At 46.9% G+C, this 18491-nt stretch overlaps 1 protein-coding gene across 1 annotated transcript in view; it reads left to right on the top strand.

The window, feature by feature from the left end:
- UPF1 (UPF1 RNA helicase and ATPase) overlaps positions 1–18491 on the top strand; it is a 477022-nt gene that overhangs the window by 179609 nt on the left and 278922 nt on the right. The window contains exons 6-8 of the mRNA XM_063955016.1: positions 6014–6175; positions 6476–6560; positions 15284–15382. Of these exons, the coding sequence (XP_063811086.1) occupies positions 6014–6175; positions 6476–6560; positions 15284–15382 (346 nt within the window). The remainder of the gene's footprint in view (positions 1–6013; positions 6176–6475; positions 6561–15283; positions 15383–18491) is intronic.

Below are 18491 nucleotides of genomic sequence, written 5' to 3'. Positions count from 1 at the left end.
AGTAATAGTATTGCTAGTCCAGTGCAGTTTTATTGTTTGTCATAATTCCAGCATTGTACATGTGACTGTGTGTGTGTGCATATAGCTGCTGGGTGATCTCTACTCCATATATCTCACTCCTACTGCTATCCCTATATTCTGTAACCTGAGGAGGCTGAGGGTTATTAGATAATATAGGTATTTCACAGGATATATGTATTTTGTATTTTTCTCTGTTTTTCAGTCACATTTTACCTCAGAAATCCTCTGTTTGTGCTGTCACACTGCACAGGGGGGTTTGTGTTAGGTATTATATCTGCTGATAATGTACTGTGTCGCCCGTGGTTTTTACGCTTTCATATCATTTCCGCTACAGGGGGCGATGGGTCTGGGGCTGATTTTGCCGTGCGCGGTTATGATGTCCCAGATGTATTTGAGGATAACATGGCTGTGGAGGGTTCAGGTTTTGGGGGTTCTATACCCCCCAGTCGATTTGTAACAATGGGGGCACATCAGGGCCCTCCTTGGGCTGCCTTTTCTAATTTACTGACTACGCTGGTAACTAGACTCGCGCCTCCTATGGGACCTCCTTATGTGGTCCCTGCGGTTAATCCGCCATGGACAAATGCTCTGTCCACTAAGTTACAGCAATTGAATAACTCTTTGGATATACGTATTCCTGACCCTCGCCCGCCTAAGTCTAAACGCATGAAGTCCTCTAAGCGGGCTGTTACTTCCTCTCAATCCACGCATATTCCGGATACCTCTTCCGATGAAGATGGCGAGCATACTGACCCCACAGGCTCTGATCATGACTGTTCTGATGGGGAATCTGTGTCACAGCTGGATGTTCCTGATCTATTAGAGGGTATCCGGCTCATTCTTCAGATTGCTGATGATCTTGAGTCTGCAAGACTGTACGTCAACTTCCTATCTGTGTGTCGTACAGCTTCTTATCTGTGTGCAGCGTACAGGACGGGACGGGGTCCTATAGCCGCTGAGTGGAACAGTGTTGCTGGAGCACTCTCCACGCTTCGAATCTGCATCTCATTAACAGTCATATCTTAATACCAGGATATTAATAATAACAGGAGACCTCTACTTCCGTGTCCGGCTGACAACATGGTGAATGTTTTCAAGGGAGTCCTTGTGGAATGGAAAAGGGGAGAATAGTAGCCTAAAGAAGAGTAGGTCATCCCTAAATGCTGACGGGTGGGCATCTGATGACACCCCACTAAATCTGGTACGCATATTTGATTTTGAATCTGTGGTGTATTGTATTGTCGTACATCTATCCGAGATTTGGATTTGTGGTTGATTTCACCTGGGCTTTCTTTATTGGGCAGTACAATTGTTGAATAAACGGTACTGCACTATTATCCCCATTTTTTTTGCTTTGTTTGAGGAAAATGGATGAAGGTAGAACATTAGCCTAAAGAAGAATAGGCCAACTACTATCGCTGAAGGGTGGGTATCTGTTGACACCCCATTAAATCCGGTACGCGCACTCTACTCTGAATCTGTAGTGGATTTTATTTTCTGACATTTTATTAAGGTTACTCTGGGATCTGTATCTGTAGTGGATTTCATCTGGGCATTCTCTATCGGGCAGTACATCTAAACTGTACCTCACTATTATCTCCAACCATTTGTTTTGTTTGAGGATAATTGACAAGTGACACTCTAATCCAAAGAAGGTTTTGACACTGACATTGATTGACCGTTGAAGATCCCCGGGTGTCCATAAACTACAAGCTGTTCCAGAAGGGGCACACATCTGCCATTTTGTATTTATACCCTTGCAGGGGCTATGCATAGGCCCACCATTGCGGCTACTTGGGCTGCAGAAGCTATTGAGGCGTGGGCTCAGGAAATAGAGGCTGATTTTACATCTGATTTTTATGAACATGCCAGACAATGTGTCTCTTATATTGTCACGGCATCTTATTACATTAAAGAAGCAGCTTCAGATGCAGGTGTTCTGGCGGCCAAGGGTGCTACGACATCCATTTTGGCTCGCCGTATTCTCTGGTTGCGGTCCTGGTCCTGGACTTGGACTCTTAGACCCTGGTGGTGCTCCCGTTTAAAGGAACATCCTCTTTGGTGAGGATCTCAACAAGATTGTCGCTGACTTGGCGTCTGCTAAGACTGCATGTCTACCTAGTACTACTCCTTCGGCCCCGAAGGTTGAGTACTTCCTTTCGTTTCTTTCACCCTCCGGGTAAAGCAAAGGGTCAGGCATACCCGAAACAGTCTTGCACTTCCAAAACCACCAAGCCATATCCTAAATGTGCCTGGGCTGCCCGTCAGCTGGATTCCAAGTCTGACAAGCCTGCGGCATGACTGGGCGGGCCTCCCCCCGGGGGATCCAGGGTGGGAGGCCGACTTCTACAGTTCATCCAGGTATGGTGAAGACCACTTCAGATGCTTGAGTGCGGGAAGTAGTCACTCACTGATACGCTATATCCTTTAAGACACGTCCCCCCTCCTCGCTGTTGCCTGACGGACATCCCTTCAGATCAGGTGAAGGCGACAACTATCCGTTTAGTGGTACAATCCCTTCTGCACACCGGAGTGGTAGTACCGGTGCCTTTGGAACAGAGGGGAAGGGGTACTATTCAGCACTGTTCCTAGTCCCCAAACCGAATGGTTCCTCCCGGCTCATTCTCCACCTCAAATCTTTGAACAAGTTTGTGAGGGTCTCCATGTTTCATATGGAGACCCTTCGCTCTATTTTCCTGGCTTTGGAACAAGGGTACTATATGGTATCCCTGGTTATTCAGGATGCTTACCTGCATATCCCTATTGCCATGTCACATCAGCAATACCTGCGGTTTGCTATTGGCAATCTCCATTACCAATTCCGGGCCTACCTTTTGGTCTAACCACAGCTCCGCAAATTTTCACCAAGGTCATGGCAGTTATGACGGCTTCACTCCGCCGTCAGGGCATCCGGATCCTGCCGTATCTGGACGATCTGCTGATCCTGGCCAATTCCCCAGAAGTTCTTCTCCGTCATTTGGATCTGACGGTCCAGTTTCTACAAGCCCACGGGTGGCTCATCAACTGGAAGAAATCATCCCTGATCCCTGCCCAGAGCATGGTGCATCTGGGAGCGTTGTTAGACATACACAACCAGAAGTTGTTTTTGTCAGAGGAGAAAATCCTGAGGCTACAGGACAAGATATGTTGCTTCCTCTCTCGTCCGCGTGTGTCGATACACTCTGCGATGCAAGTACTAGGCCGCATGGTGTATGCTTAGTTTCATTGCTGCCCTCTGCAGAAACTGATTCTTGCCAAGTGGGAAGGCCTGCCTCACCGGATCAGGTCTCAAATGATCTCCTTGTCTCCGGAGGTCCGTCTGTCACTGACCTGGTGGCTGCAGGACCATCGATTGAGTAGGGGTCGTCCCTTCTGGATCTCCAACTGGGTCCTTCTGATGACGGACGCCAGTCTGAGGGGTTGGGGCGCGGTGTTGGAGCAACACTCTCTTCAGGGTCGGTGGACCAGGGAGGAGTCTCTCCCGATAAACATTCTGGAATTGCGGGCAGTGTTCAATGCTCTGAAACTGGCCCGGCATCTGGTACTTAACAGGCCTGTTCATGTACAGTCCGACAACGCCACCGCGGTGGCGTACATAAATCATCAAGGCAGCACTCGAAGCCGTGTGGCAATGTTGGAAGTGTCAAATATTCTTCAGTGGGTGGAACGCCATCTGCCAGCCATATCGGCAGTGTTCATTCCGGGGGTCCTCAACTGGGAAGCGGTCTTCCTCAGTCGTCAGGACGTACACGCCGGAGAATTGAGCCTTCATCCAGAAGTATTTCAACTCCTAGTGGACAAGTGGGGCCTGACAGATGTAGACCTGATGGCGTCTCAACACAATCACAAAGTTCCGGTCTTCGGAGCAAGAACAAGGGATCCTCGAGCGGCGTTTGTAGACGCACTGGCAATTCCATGGAACTTACGGCTGCCGTACGTGTTCCCTCCGGTGTCACTCCTTCCCAGAGTAGTGAGGAAGTTCAAGCAAGAAGGAGGAATTCTTCTTCTAATAGCTCCAGCGTGGCCCAGACGGCATTTGTTATCAGACCTACAGGGTGTCTCGCTAGAGCTTCCTATTCTGCTTCCACAACCACCAGACCTCCTCGTTCAGGGCCCTTGCGTAAACCAGAATTTGGCCCGGCTGGCTTTGACAGCATGGCTCTTGAAGCTTCCGTACTGAGGGCAAAAGGATTTTCTGAGGCGGTCATTCAAACTATGTTGAAGGCCCGTAAGCTGACTTCTGCCTTCCTACAATAGGGTCTGGACTTGGGCCTTCAGCTGGCCTCCCTCAAGGTTCATATTTCTGCCTTGTCGGTATAGTTTCAGTGAAAAATTGCGACACTGCCTGATGTTCATACCTTCACTCAGGGTGTTTTACGGATTCAACCTCCCTATGTCCCAGCTGTGGCTATTTGGGATTTGTCGGTGGTTCTGAGTCTCCGTTTGAACCTCTTGAATCTGCGGACCTTAAGTATTTTTCCCTCAAGGTCTTGTTTCTGCTGGTGCCTTGTCTTGTAGGTCACCCTATTTGATTTTTTCACCGTGACCGGGCGGTTCTTCGAACGCGCCCTGATTATCTACCTAAGGTGGTGTCTTCTTTCCACCTGAACCAGGAGATTGTGGTTCCGGCCTTTGTCTCTCAGGAGTTATCCTCCAAAGAGCGGTCTTTGAATGTAGTACGGGCTCTCTATGCGAAGAAGACAGCCTCCAATAGGAAGTCTGATTCTCTCTTTATACTGTTTGGTTTTCACAAACGTGGCTGGCCTGCTAACAAGCAGACCTTGGCCAGATGGATTTGAATGGTGATTGCACATGCTTATGTACAAGCTGTCCTTCCAGCTCCTGCTACCATCAAAGCCCATTCTTCTCGGTCTGTTGGACCTTCTTGGGCTGCCCACCGTGGTGCGACCCTTGAACAATTGTGCAAGGCGACTACGTGGTCCTCAGTGAACACTTTCATTATGTTCTATGCCTTCGATACTTCCGCCTTCCAGAATGCTTCCTTTGGACGCCGAGTTCTTGTGCCCGCTTCAGTGCGTCCACTTCCATAAGGAACTGCTTTAGGACATCCCTGATGTGATTCCCTGTGGAATACCAGTGTGCCCCACTGCAGAAAAGGAGATTTATGGTAAGAACTTACCCTTGTTAAATCTTTCTGCGAGGTACACCGGATTCTACAGGGCGCCCACCCTGACACACTTTGCTGCTTTGGGTTGGTACGGCATTAGCCGCTGATACTTCTCCTGTCGTGAGAATGTGGTGTACGTGGCTACTAACGGCTGTCGTCTCTTTTGCCTGCTACTGCATTGGACTGGTTAACGAAACTGAGCTGCTGTGCGCGGGGTTATAGAGGAGGCGGCGCTAAGCATCTTGGGAACAGTCAAAGCTTTTAGCCTGTTGGTGCCTCGGACCAAGATCCTACTCAACACCCCAATGTTATTCCCTCTGGAATCCAGTGTACCTCGCAGAAAGCGATTTAACAAGGGTAAGTTCTTACCATAAATCTCCTTTTTTCAATGACAGCATGTATAGTGACAGGAGCTGATTGGTTGGTACTTGATCCTTCTCCACTTTAGCGCTTTCCAGGATTTGATAAATCTACCCCTTTGTTCTGAAAAGTTCTTGCTTATTTACAATTGTTTATACAATGAATGAGGCGCATTATTTTTTGAAGGTATTGAGGGGAATTCAAATATTATAGCACCCCCAATCTCCAATCTAAAATGACAGGAGATCGATGGGCGATATTCAAATGTTCCCCATTATCAAAGCAGTAATGGGTTGTGAGCATGAAAAGACACGTTTGGGCGCTTTATGCGAATTCCAGCTTGCTACCCCCAGGGGTAGAGAGCGGAAATTAACTTGTCGTGCCCGTCGCCAGCAACATCAGAATAGAAGCAGGCGGGTGCGGCAAGGAAGGGGAGGGGGAAAAAGACATTCGAATACGGCCCATTGTGTCTAATGTTTTGAAATTGAATATATTTTCTTTTAGGAAAACCCCTCTGCAACGTTGGAGGATCTGGAAAAGCCTGGTGTGGATGAGGAACCCCAGCATGTTCTGCTTCGGTATGAGGATGCCTATCAGTACCAAAATATATTTGGACCACTTGTTAAGCTTGAAGCTGATTATGATAAAAAGCTGAAGGAATCTCAAGTGAGTAATCTGTTCTGTTTCCTTAGAGACATTTTTGAAAGCTGTCTAACTTTGTTTTGATTTAGTTTACTATACTATACCAAACTACCTATATTTGCTTAAGATTCTTTTGCATTTACGTGGGTATTAACTATTAGTATAATTGTTTGGGTTTTAGTAGTTTCCATAACACTGTAGACCTAAATATATTTAATCAGTTTGAGATAGTAGTTGCTTATTTTGTCCTTATTTTAAAATAAAAAAAAATTAATTTCCATAATTATAGGTGAGAAAATAATCAAATTTGTTAAATTTCCTTAGACACAAGATAACATTACAGTGCGCTGGGACCTCGGCCTCAACAAGAAGAGGATTGCTTATTTCACTTTGCCAAAAACTGATTCTGGTAATTTTAGTTTTCATTTACTTTATTTGTAAGTTTTTGTAACTTTATATAAGAGATGTAAAGTAAAATGATAATTTGAAAAGGTTTTTCAGACAGAAATTCCAACCTCTAAATTTTGTACTTTTTGGAAAATGTGCATAAATGCTTTTAGGAGCTAGTAATGGCCTACTTACTCAAATTAAATATGTTGACTTTATAAAAAAAAATTAATGAAATGAGCTGCTAATGGGAAAAAAAGATACGCAAAATCAAAATGACTTTGGTCTTACCAGAACCACAATAGGAGATAATGGTATAAGGCTTTCATGTGCAAATTTACAAAATAAAAGTGTGACTCTTGCTGACATGGTTGCTAACAGAAAAATGGATTGCACTTTGCTTTATCTCAAATGTAAACACAATGTCAGACTGTTAAGTTTTGTCACTGACCTTTACATATATATTTAGTTGCCTCTGTGTAAAAGTAATCTTTCTCTTTCGTCCTAGAGGATGCTGGAGTCCACATTAGTACCATGGGGTATAGACTGGTCCACCAAGAGCCATTGGCATTTTAAGAGTTTGTTTGTGTGGGCTGGCTCCTCCCTCTATGCCCCTCCTACCAGACTCAGTTTAGAAAATGTGCCTGGAGGTGCCGGTCACAGCGAGGGGAGCTCTACTGAGCTTTTCTAGTTCTTTAGTTTAGAGTTTATTTTTTTACAGGAGGCTGTTGGCAACAGCCTGCCTGCAGCGTGGGACTAAGGGTGGAGCAGTGTTTGCCCTGCAGGGTCTGAGCCACTGACTTCGCTGACTGGACACTGAGCTCCAGAGGGGTCGGATCGTTCTCCTCCACAGGGGGAACGCTCGCCCCAGCAGCATGCCGCCAACCCCTTACAGAGCTGAAGAGTGGTGAATGAGACATCGACCCCCCCTAGCAAGCGGTAAATACTTACAGTAAATACTTACTGTGTAAGTATTTGGTTGGACCGGTGTTGTGGTCCCGTTATGTTGTTGGGATAGCCGTGCTATGTGGGTTAGGTTGGTGTTGCTATCCTCTGTTCTGGTTAGCGCCCTCCTTACGTTCATGGTTGTTTGTTGGCTTGTTGCCTCACTGCTGTTGTATTGTATTGTTCTTCTCTCATGTTATGTCCGTCTCCTTGGACACCGTTTTCCTAGACCGAATCTGGTAGGAGGGGAGAAGCCAGCACACACATTCATATACACTAAAAGTTTTAAAGTGCCAGGATCCAGTGGACCCGATCTATACCCCATGGTACTAAAGTACAAGACCCCAGTATCCAGAAATGGAATTACCGACAGGTATCAAATTCCTATTTGTTCTATTTTTTTTTTTTTTTCCAGTTTCTTTTCAAGGTTTAACACGTTTAATAAACAAAACAAAAAAACAGTCTTAGGGGAGTATCCAATTAGAGGTGAAAAAATCTAGGGCATGAAAAAATTATTTTTCCCTGATGTTTCACCCATATATTTATTTTTATTTTTTACAGGCGATTCAATTTTATCTTGTAAAAAATAAAAAAATGCGCCATCTCCCAAAAACACACAGATTCAGTGAAACCTGTGTGTTTTCGGTAGAAATAGCCTCCTGGAGTTGCTTCCGGGGATTTGGTTTCGCCTGCCTGAGGCAGGTGAAACAAAACCCCTGGTAAACTGGCGCGAGCTGCGGCTTTGCGGGGCAAACTGGATAGCCCCCGGAAGAACAATTAGCCACGGCTAATTGGATACCCCCATTAGCTTACCTTTGCAAGTTCTAAAGCCCCTGTCCCTTCAATACAATGGCTGCATGTACTAGTCCCACATTATTTAATCCCTTATTGAGCTTTTTAGAGAAATGAAACTGAGAACTGGGATGTCTTTATTGACCGCTTTATAATATTTAAACCCCTTCAAGTGCATGCTTATTCACTGGGAGGGATACACCAGAGGTTTGTACTATTTCCCAGCATTTTTACCTGAAAATACAATTTTTCTTTCTTTTCATCTGCTATAGGGGGTGCGCGCAGCAAAGTTAATTTTCTAGGAAAATGTAATGCGAGTTTGGAATTGTGTGGTAAATTAAATTTGCTATGCAAATTTGCCAAGAAACTCCTCACGGAACCCAACTGGTCAATCCTAATTGATTTGACCCCTAAATGTTTAGCGTATTAGTAATGTTTTTTTATTTATACCCCAGCTTGAACAAGAATTAGAGCTGATATTTACTGCATACGTGGGGCCACAAGTGAGATTGGTGGTATGAAAAGGTTAAATGTAGAGGTTAACTTCACTGTAATTTCTCTGACGTCCTAGTGGATGCTGGGAACTCCGTAAGGACCATGGGGAATAGCGGCTCCGCAGGAGACTGGGCACAAAAGTAAAGCTTTAGGACTACCTGGTGTGCACTGGCTCCTCCCCCTATGACCCTCCTCCAAGCCTCAGTTAGATTTTTGTGCCCGACCGAGCAGGGTGCAATCTAGGGGGCTCTCCTGAGCTTCTTAGAAAAAGTTAGTTTTAGGTTTCTTATTTTCAGTGAGACCTGCTGGCAACAGGCTCACTGCATCGAGGGACTAAGGGGAGAAGAAGCGAACCTGCCTGCTTGCAGCTAGCTTGGGCTTCTTGGCTACTGGACACCATTAGCTCCAGAGGGACCGAACACAGGCCCAGCCTCGGAGTCCGGTCCCAGAGCCGCGCCGCCGGCCCCCTTACAGAGCCAGAAGCAAGAAGAGGTCCGGAAAATCGGCGGCAGAAGACATCCGTCTTCAACAAGGTAGCGCACAGCACTGCAGCTGTGCGCCATTGCTCCTCAGGCACACTTCACACTCCGGTCACTGAGGGTGCAGGGCACTAGGGGGGGGCGCCCTGAGCAGCAATATAAACACCTTGGCTGGCGAAAATACACCACATATAACCCCCAGGGCTATATGGATGTATTTTAACCCCTGCCAGAATTCAGCAAAAAGCGGGAGAAAAGTCCGCCGAGAAGGGGGCGGAGCCTATCTCCTCAGCACACTGACGTCTCCCTGACTCTCCCCTGCAGTCCTGCACTACAGAAAAGGGTAAAAAAGAGAGGGGGGGTACTAATTTGACGCAGTTTGATAATATCAGCAGCTATAAAGGGAAAAACACATTATATAGTGGTATCCCTGTGTGTATATGTAGCGCTCTGGTGTGTGCTGGCATACTCTCTCTCTGTCTCCCCAAAGGGCTAGTGGGGTCCTGTCCTCTATCAGAGCATTCCCTGTGTGTGTGCGGTGTGTCGGTACGATTGTGTCGACATGTTTGAGGAGGAAAATGATGTGGAGGCGGAGCAATTGCCTGTAATAGAGATGTCACCCCCTAGGGCAGGCTTTTTCAACCAGTGTGCCGTGGCACACTAGTGTGCCGCGACCAGTTGCAAGGTGTGCCGCGGAGCCAAGCAGCTTCCTGCACCTTCAGAGTGAACTGTTGGCCTGGGCTCTTCTAAGAGGATCATTCATAATCCGGCTGTGTCCTGTGCCTTGATGACGCGGCAGTGTGATATCATAGGTCAAGGCCGCCGCAACTCACCACCCAGCCAGCCCACCCACCTGCATACACATCTTCCAATTTCCACCTGCATCCACAGCTTTCCTTGCCCACCCACATCCACACCTGCCCAACCGCCCGCTGCTCAGTATTCGCAGTAATCCACTATGAACAACCCCTGCCACTGAGGGACAGGGAGGAGAACAGCTGACCAGTAGGGGCTAATATTTGTTATGCTATTTCTCCTGTGGGGAGCAATAGGATTTATGGATTTATGGGGGGAACAATGTGAATAATTCATGTGGGGAGCAATAGGATTTATGTGGGGAGAAATGTAATTGATTTATGTGTGAGCAACATGATTTATGTGGGGAGCAATGTGATTGATTTATGTGGGGAGCAATAGGCCGTATGTAAGGAGCAACATGATTTATGTGGGGAGCAATGTCATTGTTTTTTTCTGTGTAGGCCAATGTATGTGTGGATTTTTTATTATTGTGACGGCCAATGTGTGTTTTTTGGGGGGGTTTTCTGTGGGGAACGGATGGTGTGCCTTGGCAATTTTAAAACATTGTTCGGTGTGCCGCGAGTAAAAAAAGGTTGAAAATCACTGCCCTAGGGAGTCGACACCTGAGTGGATGGGCTTATGGAAGGAATTACGTGACAGTGTCAGCTCTTTACAAAAGACAGTTGACGACATGAGACAGCCGGCTACTCAGCTTGTGCCTGTTCAGGCGTCTCAAAGGCCATCAGGGGCTCTAAAACGCCAGTTACCTCAGATGGCAGACACAGACGCCGACACGGATACTGACTCCAGTGTCGACGATGAAGAGACGAATGTGACTTCCAGTAGGGCCACACGTTACATGATTGAGGCAATTAAAAATGTTTTACATATTTCTGATAATACAAGTACCACTAAAAAGGGTATTATGTTTGGTGAGAAAAAACTGCCTGTAGTTTTTCCTGCATCGGAGGAATTAAATGGTGTGTGATGAAGCGTGGGGTTCCCCCGATAAAAAACTGATAATTCCTAAAAGGTTATTGGCATCATACCCTTTCCCGCCAAAGGATAGGGCACGTTGGGAAACACCCCCTAGGGTGGATAAAGCGCTCACACGCTTGTCTAAACAGGTGGCACTACCTTCTCCTGAGACGGCCGCCCTTAAGGAACCTGCTGACAGAAAGCAGGAAAATATCCTAAAATGTATATACACTCACACGGGAGTTATACTGCGACCAGCAATCGCCTCAGCCTGGATGTGCAGTGCTGGGGTGGCTTGGTCGGATTCCCTGACGGACAATATTGATACCCTAGACAGGGACAGTATATTACTGACTATAGAGCATTTAAAAGATGCATTTCTATATATGCGTGATGCACAGAGGGATATCTGCCGACTGGCATCAAGGGTAAGTGCGCTGTCCATTTCTGCCAGAAGAGGGTTATGGACACGACAGTGGTCAGGGGATGCGGATTCCAAAAGGCATGTGGAAGTATTGCCTTATAAAGGGGAGGAGTTATTTGGGGTAGGTCTATCAGACCTGGTAGCCACGGCAACTGCTGGGAAATCCATATTTTTACCCCAGGTAGCCTCTCAACATAAGAAGACGCCGTATTATCAGGCGCAGTCCTTTCGGCCCCATAAGGGCAAGCGGGCAAAAGGTTCCTCTTTTCTGCCCCGTGGCAGAGGGAGAGGGAAAAGGCTGCAACAAACAGCCAGTTCCCAGGAACAGAAGCCCTCTCCCGCCTCTGCCAAGTCCTCAGCATGACGCTGGGGCTTTACAAGCGGACTCAGGCACGGTGGGGGCCCGTCTCAAGAATTTCAGCGCGCAGTGGGCTCACTCGCAAGTGGACCCCTGGATCCTTCAGGTGGTATTTCAGGGGTACAAATTGGAATTCGAGACGTCTCCCCCTCGCCGTTTCCTAAAGTCTGCTTTACCGACGTCTCCCTCCGACAGGGAGGCGGTATTGGAAGCCATTCACAAGCTGTATTCCCAGCAGGTGATAATCAAGGTACCCCTCCTGCAACAGGGAAAGGGGTATTATTCCACGCTGTTTGTGGTACCGAAGCCGGACGGCTCGGTGAGACCGATTTTAAATCTAAAATCCTTGAACACTTACATACAGAGGTTCAAATTCAAGATGGAGTCACTCAGAGCAGTGATTGCGAACCTGGAAGAAGGGGATTATATGGTGTCTCTGGACATAAAGGATGCTTACCTCCATGTCCCAATTTACCCTTCTCACCAAGGGTACCTCAGGTTTGTGGTACAGAACTGTCACTATCGGTTTCAGACGCTGCCGTTTGGATTGTCCACGGCACCCCGGGTCTTTACCAAGGTAATGGCCGAAATGATGATACTCCTTCGAAGGAAGGGAGTTTTAGTTATCCCTTACTTGGACGATCTCCTGATAAGGGCAAGATCCAGGGAACAGTTGGAAGTCGGGGTAGCACTATCTCAGGTAGTGTTGCGGCAGCACGGTTGGATTCTCAATATTCCATAATCGCAGCTGATCCCGACGACACGTCTTCTATTCCTAGGGATGATCCTGGACACAGTCCAGAAAAAGGTGTTTCTCCCGGAGGAGAAAGCCAGGGAGTTATCCGAACTAGTCGGGAACCTCCTAAAACCAGGCCAAGTGTCAGTGCATCAATGCACAAAGGTCCTGGGAAAAATGGTGGCTTCCTACGAAGCAATCCCATTCGGCAGATTCCACGCAAGAACTTTCCAGTGGGATCTGCTAGACAAATGGTCCGGGTCGCATCTTCAGATGCATCAGCGGATAACCTTGTCACCAAAAACAAGGGTGTCTCTCCTGTGGTGGTTGCAGAGTGCTCATCTTCTAGAGGGCCGCAGATTCGGCATTCAGGACTGGGTCCTGGTGACCACGGATGCCAGCCTGCGAGGCTGGGGAGCAGTCACACACGGAAGGAATTTCCAGGGCTTGTGGTCAAGCCTGGAGACATCACTTCACATAAATATCCTGGAGCTAAGGGCCATTTACAATGCTCTAAGCCTAGCAAGACCTCTGCTTCAAGGTCAGCCGGTGTTGATCCAGTCGGACAACATCACGGCAGTCGCCCACGTAAACAGACAGGGCGGCACAAGAAGCAGGAGGGCAATGGCAGAAGCTGCAAGGATTCTTCGCTGGGCGGAAAATCATGTGATAGCACTGTCAGCGGTGTTCATTCCGGGAGTGGATAACTGGGAAGCAGACTTCCTCAGCAGGCACGATCTCCACCCGGGAGAGTGGGGACTTCATCAAGAAGTCTTCCACATGATTGTAAACCGTTGGGAAAAACCAAAGGTGGACATGATGGCGTCCCGCCTCAACAAAAAACTGGACAGGTATTGCGCCAGGTCAAGGGACCCTCAGGCAATAGCTGTGGACGCTCTGGTAACACAGTGGGTGTACCAGTCAGTGTATGTGTTCCCTCCTCTGCCTCATACCCAAGGTTCTGAGAATTATAAGACGGAGAGGAGTGAGAACTATACTCGTGGCTCCGGATTGGCCAAGAAGGACTTGGTACCCGGAACTTCAAGAGATGCTCACAGAGGACCCGTGGCCTCTGCCTCTAAGAAGGGACCTGCTCCAGCAAGGACCATGTCTGTTCCAAGTCTTACCGCGGCTGCGTTTGACGGCATGGCGGTTGAACGCCGGATCCTGAAGGAAAAAGGCATTCAGGAGGAAGTCATCCCTACCCTGATCAAAGCCAGGAAGGATGTAACCGCAAAGCATTATCACCGCATTTGGCGAAAATATGTTGCGTGGTGCGAGGCCAGGAAGGCCCCAACGGAGGAATTTCAACTGGGTCGATTCCTGCATTTCCTGCAAACAGGAGTGTCTATGGGCCTCAAATTGGGATCCATTAAGGTTCAGATTTCGGCCCTGTCGATTTTCTTCCAGAAAGAACTAACTTCAGTTCCTGAAGTTCAGACGTTTGTCAAGGGGGTGCTGCATATACAGCCTCCTTTTGTGCCTCCAGTGGCACCTTGGGATCTCAATGTAGTTTTGGGGTTCCTCAAATCACATTGGATTGAACCACTTAAATCTGTGGATTTAAAATATCTCACATGGAAAGTGGCCATGCTGTTGGCCCTGGCTTCGGCCAGGCGAGTGTCAGAATTGGCGGCTTTATCCTGCAAAAGCCCCTATCTGATTTTCCATTCGGACAGGGCGGAATTGAGGACTCGTCCTCAGTTTCTCCCTAAGGTGGTGTCAGCGTTTCACCTGAACCAACCTATTGTGGTGCCTGCGGCTACTAGGGACTTGGAGGACTCCAAGTTGCTAGACGTTGTCAGGGCCCTGAAAATATATGTTTCCAGGACGGCTGGAGTCAGAAAATCTGACTCGCTGTTTATCTTGTATGCACCCAACAAGCTGGGTGCTCCTGCTTCGAAGCAGACTATTGCTCGTTGGATTTGTAGTACAATTCAGCTAGCACATTCTGTGGCAGGCCTGCCACAGCCAAAATCTGTAAATGCCCATTCTACAAGGAAGGTGGGCTCATCTTGGGCGGCTGCCCGAGTGGTCTCGGCTTTACAACTTTGCCGAGCAGCTACTTGGTCAGGGGCAAACACGTGTGCTAAATTCTACAAATTTGATACCCTGGCTGAGGAGGACCTGGAGTTCTCTCTTTCGGTGCTGCAGAGTCATCCGCACTCTCCCGCCCGTTTGGGAGCTTTGGTATAATCCCCATGGTCCTTACGGAGTTCCCAGCATCCACTAGGACGTCAGAGAAAATAAGAATTTACTTACCGATAATTCTATTTCTCGTAGTCCGTAGTGGATGCTGGGCGCCCATCCCAAGTGCGGATTGTCTGCAATACTTGTACATAGTTATTGTTAACTAAATCGGGTTATTGTTGTTGTGAGCCATCTTTCCAGAGGCTCCTCTGTTATCATGCTGTTAACTGGGTTCAGATCACAAGTTGTACGGTGTGATTGGTGTGGCTGGTATGAGTCTTACCCGGGATTCAAAAATCCTTCCTTATTGTGTACGCTCGTCCGGGCAAAGTATCCTAACTGAGGCTTGGAGGAGGGTCATAGGGGGAGGAGCCAGTGCACACCAGGTAGTCCTAAAGCTTTACTTTTGTGCCCAGTCTCCTGCGGAGCCGCTATTCCCCATGGTCCTTACGGAGTTCCCAGCATCCACTACGGACTACGAGAAATAGATTTATCGGTAAGTAAATTCTTATTTTTTGCCTATTGTATAGCAATTTTATTTGTTTTTCAGATATGCGTTTAATGCAAGGAGACGAAATATGTTTGAGGTACAAAGGTGACCTTGCACCATTGTGGAAAGGGATTGGCCATGTGATCAAAGTCCCAGACAGTATCCTTTATGTACCAGCCATTTGTTTTCATTGTTACTGCAATGCTATCCTCCTGTAGTTTGCCTAAGTATACTTCTGTAAAGTTTCATGTAAGTAGACCCTTCAAGAGTGTAATTGTGGCTGGGAGTGGCAAGTGCAGCAAGCCCCTTGCAGACTCGCTGCAGGCTTGGTGGCGACTCACAGTTGCCACGGGTTCTGTTCCTACTCTATGGGTGTCGTGGACACCCACGAGTGGGAATAGTCCCTGTTGGTCGGCATGCCGACCTCAGGGATTATGAGGGGGCGGGATGTAGGGGGAGGTTATGTGACTGTCAGTCTCCTGACCTCCGGTCACATAACTACATCCCCTTCTGAAGTTATAGGTAGAGACCAGTGCATAAAATGCTTGCCCCCAGATAGTATACAGTATAATGTGGTTTGCATCCTTATGTGCATTTTCATATCTCTAGGTAGGTGCAGTGCAGGGTTTTACCTATCACAGTGTATCTGGTAATATACCATCATATGACTGGGAAAGGATAAAGTCTGGGGTAAGTTTTGGATTATTTCAGTCAGTTATACAGTAATCATTTTAATAACATAAACCATTTATTTATTCTGTTAATACCTACAAGTTCGCCATGCTTTGAGCTCAGTTTGGAGGAGAAGAAAGTTTGGCATGCTCTATGAGCTCAGTTTGGAGGAGAAAATGCCTTTTTTCCCATAATGCTCCAGTCGAGAGTTCTCTTTGTAATATAGTATCCTGACAATTATTTTCAGCATATGCAGGGCTGTAGAGTTTGAGTCTGTACACCAAAACGTTGACATTTTATTACTTTCCAACTCCTTCATGAATGGCAAATGGTCGATTCTCAGTGATGCACGGGACAGCTACACAAGTTCAAACAACATACTTCTCCAAAATACCAAGATTTTAGTGGGTCTTAAGTTATAGGGTAAGGCATTGCTACTAAGCAATTAGTTTTCCTATAACAATTATTTCTTAACAGACCGGTTTAAAAGGAAAAAAAAATTAAAAGCATGTGATGCATGGGACTTTACGTTCACTTTCTGGAGAATCACTCAAATGTATATTATGAGTAACAAATTTACTGGAATAAACAACTTTAGAGTTGAGGCAAATTGGGTTCCGTTTGCACCTGGAAAAGCTATTCTGTTTTTCAGGGGAGAATGGAAAATGCACAATATGTGAAGTTGTTATGGAGGTGCAGACTGGCCTAACGTGGCCCATATATCTCATAGCTGATTGCAGGATTCTGCCAATCGTTAAATCGTCTAAGCAAAATACAGCATGTTAAAAATCCCAGACTAGCCGATTCTGATAATTTTTTGAGGGTTTCCATGTTTGGTTTTACCGACCCAGGCATCGGAAGAACGGCGTATTGGCAGATTCGTACCTGGCCTCTTAACTGTAAAATTCAGTGTAAAAATAGAGCTTTCTGATATTTGTATGGAGCACATTTAATATATAGAGATGTGCGTCGGACACTTTTCGTGTTTTGGTTCTAATTCCCCGCTCGTGTTTTGGTTTTGTGTTTGTTTTGCCAAAACCACCCTTTCATATTTTGGTTTTGGATCTGGATGATTTTTGAAAAAAACATAAAAACAGCTTAAAATCACAGAATTTGGGGATAATTTTGATCCTACAATATTATTAACCTCAATAACATTAATCACCACTCATTTCCAGTCAATTTTGACCCCCTCACACCTCATAATATTGTTCACCAACATAGGCCAAATCCTGGCTGGCTAAACTAAGCAACAGAGCAGCGGCACAAACACACAGCAGTTATTTCTGTTTAAAAATGTTTTACAAATTAGTACTGTATTAGCAATAACCAATCAAACCAATAGAAAACAATCCATCCAACACAGAAACTTCGTCAGAATCGTGTGTACAATATCACTGCTCTGAAGTAGTTACCAAACAACATATAAAAAAAAACCTAAACCATGTGTAAAATAGCAACAGTGGACATTGATGCCCCCTACACAAGTGCACATGTCCTCAGCACATGCCTATTCTCAGTGCCCAGTCTTTACCTCCCTCCTGGGGGCCCTGGGTCACTGATGACTGGCACCCTGTGCCCATGTAAAGCCCCAAATCAGCCATTTTATCGAGCAGCTCCCCAAATTCTCCCTAATCACAAAAAACAGCATTTTGTACCTGCGTAGGACAGTGCGGAATACTTTGGGGGACACAGTTAAATATTAACCAGGTTACAGTGCTGGTCGGATACAGTGTGGGTCAGACACAGTGCAGGTTGGATACAAAGTGGGTCAGGTACAATGCATGTTACAGTGTGGGTCAGATACAGTGCAGGTGGATACAAGGCAGGTCGGATACAGTGTAGATGGAATTCAGTGAGGGTTGTATATAGTGCAGATCGCACACAATGCAAGTCTGATACAGTGCAGGTCGGAGTGCGGGTTGGATATTGTGCGCGTTGGCTACAGCGCAATGTCGGATACAGTGCAAGATACAGTACAGGTCAGATACAGTGCAGGTCAGAGTGTGGATTGGATACAGTGTAGGCTACAGTGCAGGTTGGATACAGTGTGTGTTGCATACAGTGAGGGTTGGCTTACAGTACAAGGACAGATACAGTGTGAGATAAAGTGCAGGTCAGATACAGTATGGGTTGCATACATTGTGAGTTGTATATATTGTGGGCCGGATAAAGTGCAGGTTACAGTGTGGGTTGGATACAGCACAGGTCAAATAGAGTGTTGGTTGGATACAGTGCGGGTCGAATACAATGCGGGTTGGATACAGCACGGGTTTTAGTGCAGGTCAAATACAATGTGGGTCGGATACAGTGTTCAGATACAGCATGGGTTACCGTGCAGGTCGGATACAGCATGGGTTAGGTCAAATACAATGTGGGTCGGATACAGTGTTTGCCAGATACAGCATGGGTTACAGTGCAGGTTAGATGCAGGTTAGTGCACTTACTGTGACCGAGGGTCCTCAGTGCGGGGTTGTCAGCGGTGTTTTCAGTGTGGTGGTGCCAGTAGTGTCGGCACTGCAGGATGGCCTGCAGTGTCGGCAATTGCGGGAGTGCTGGAGGTGTCTTCAGTACAGGGGTGCCGGCAATGCGGGAG

This window comes from Pseudophryne corroboree, chromosome 1 (genome assembly GCF_028390025.1).
Source record: "Pseudophryne corroboree isolate aPseCor3 chromosome 1, aPseCor3.hap2, whole genome shotgun sequence".
In the NCBI taxonomy this organism is placed as follows: domain Eukaryota; kingdom Metazoa; phylum Chordata; class Amphibia; order Anura; family Myobatrachidae; genus Pseudophryne; species Pseudophryne corroboree.
This window is presented reverse-complemented; position numbering and strand designations above follow the sequence as displayed.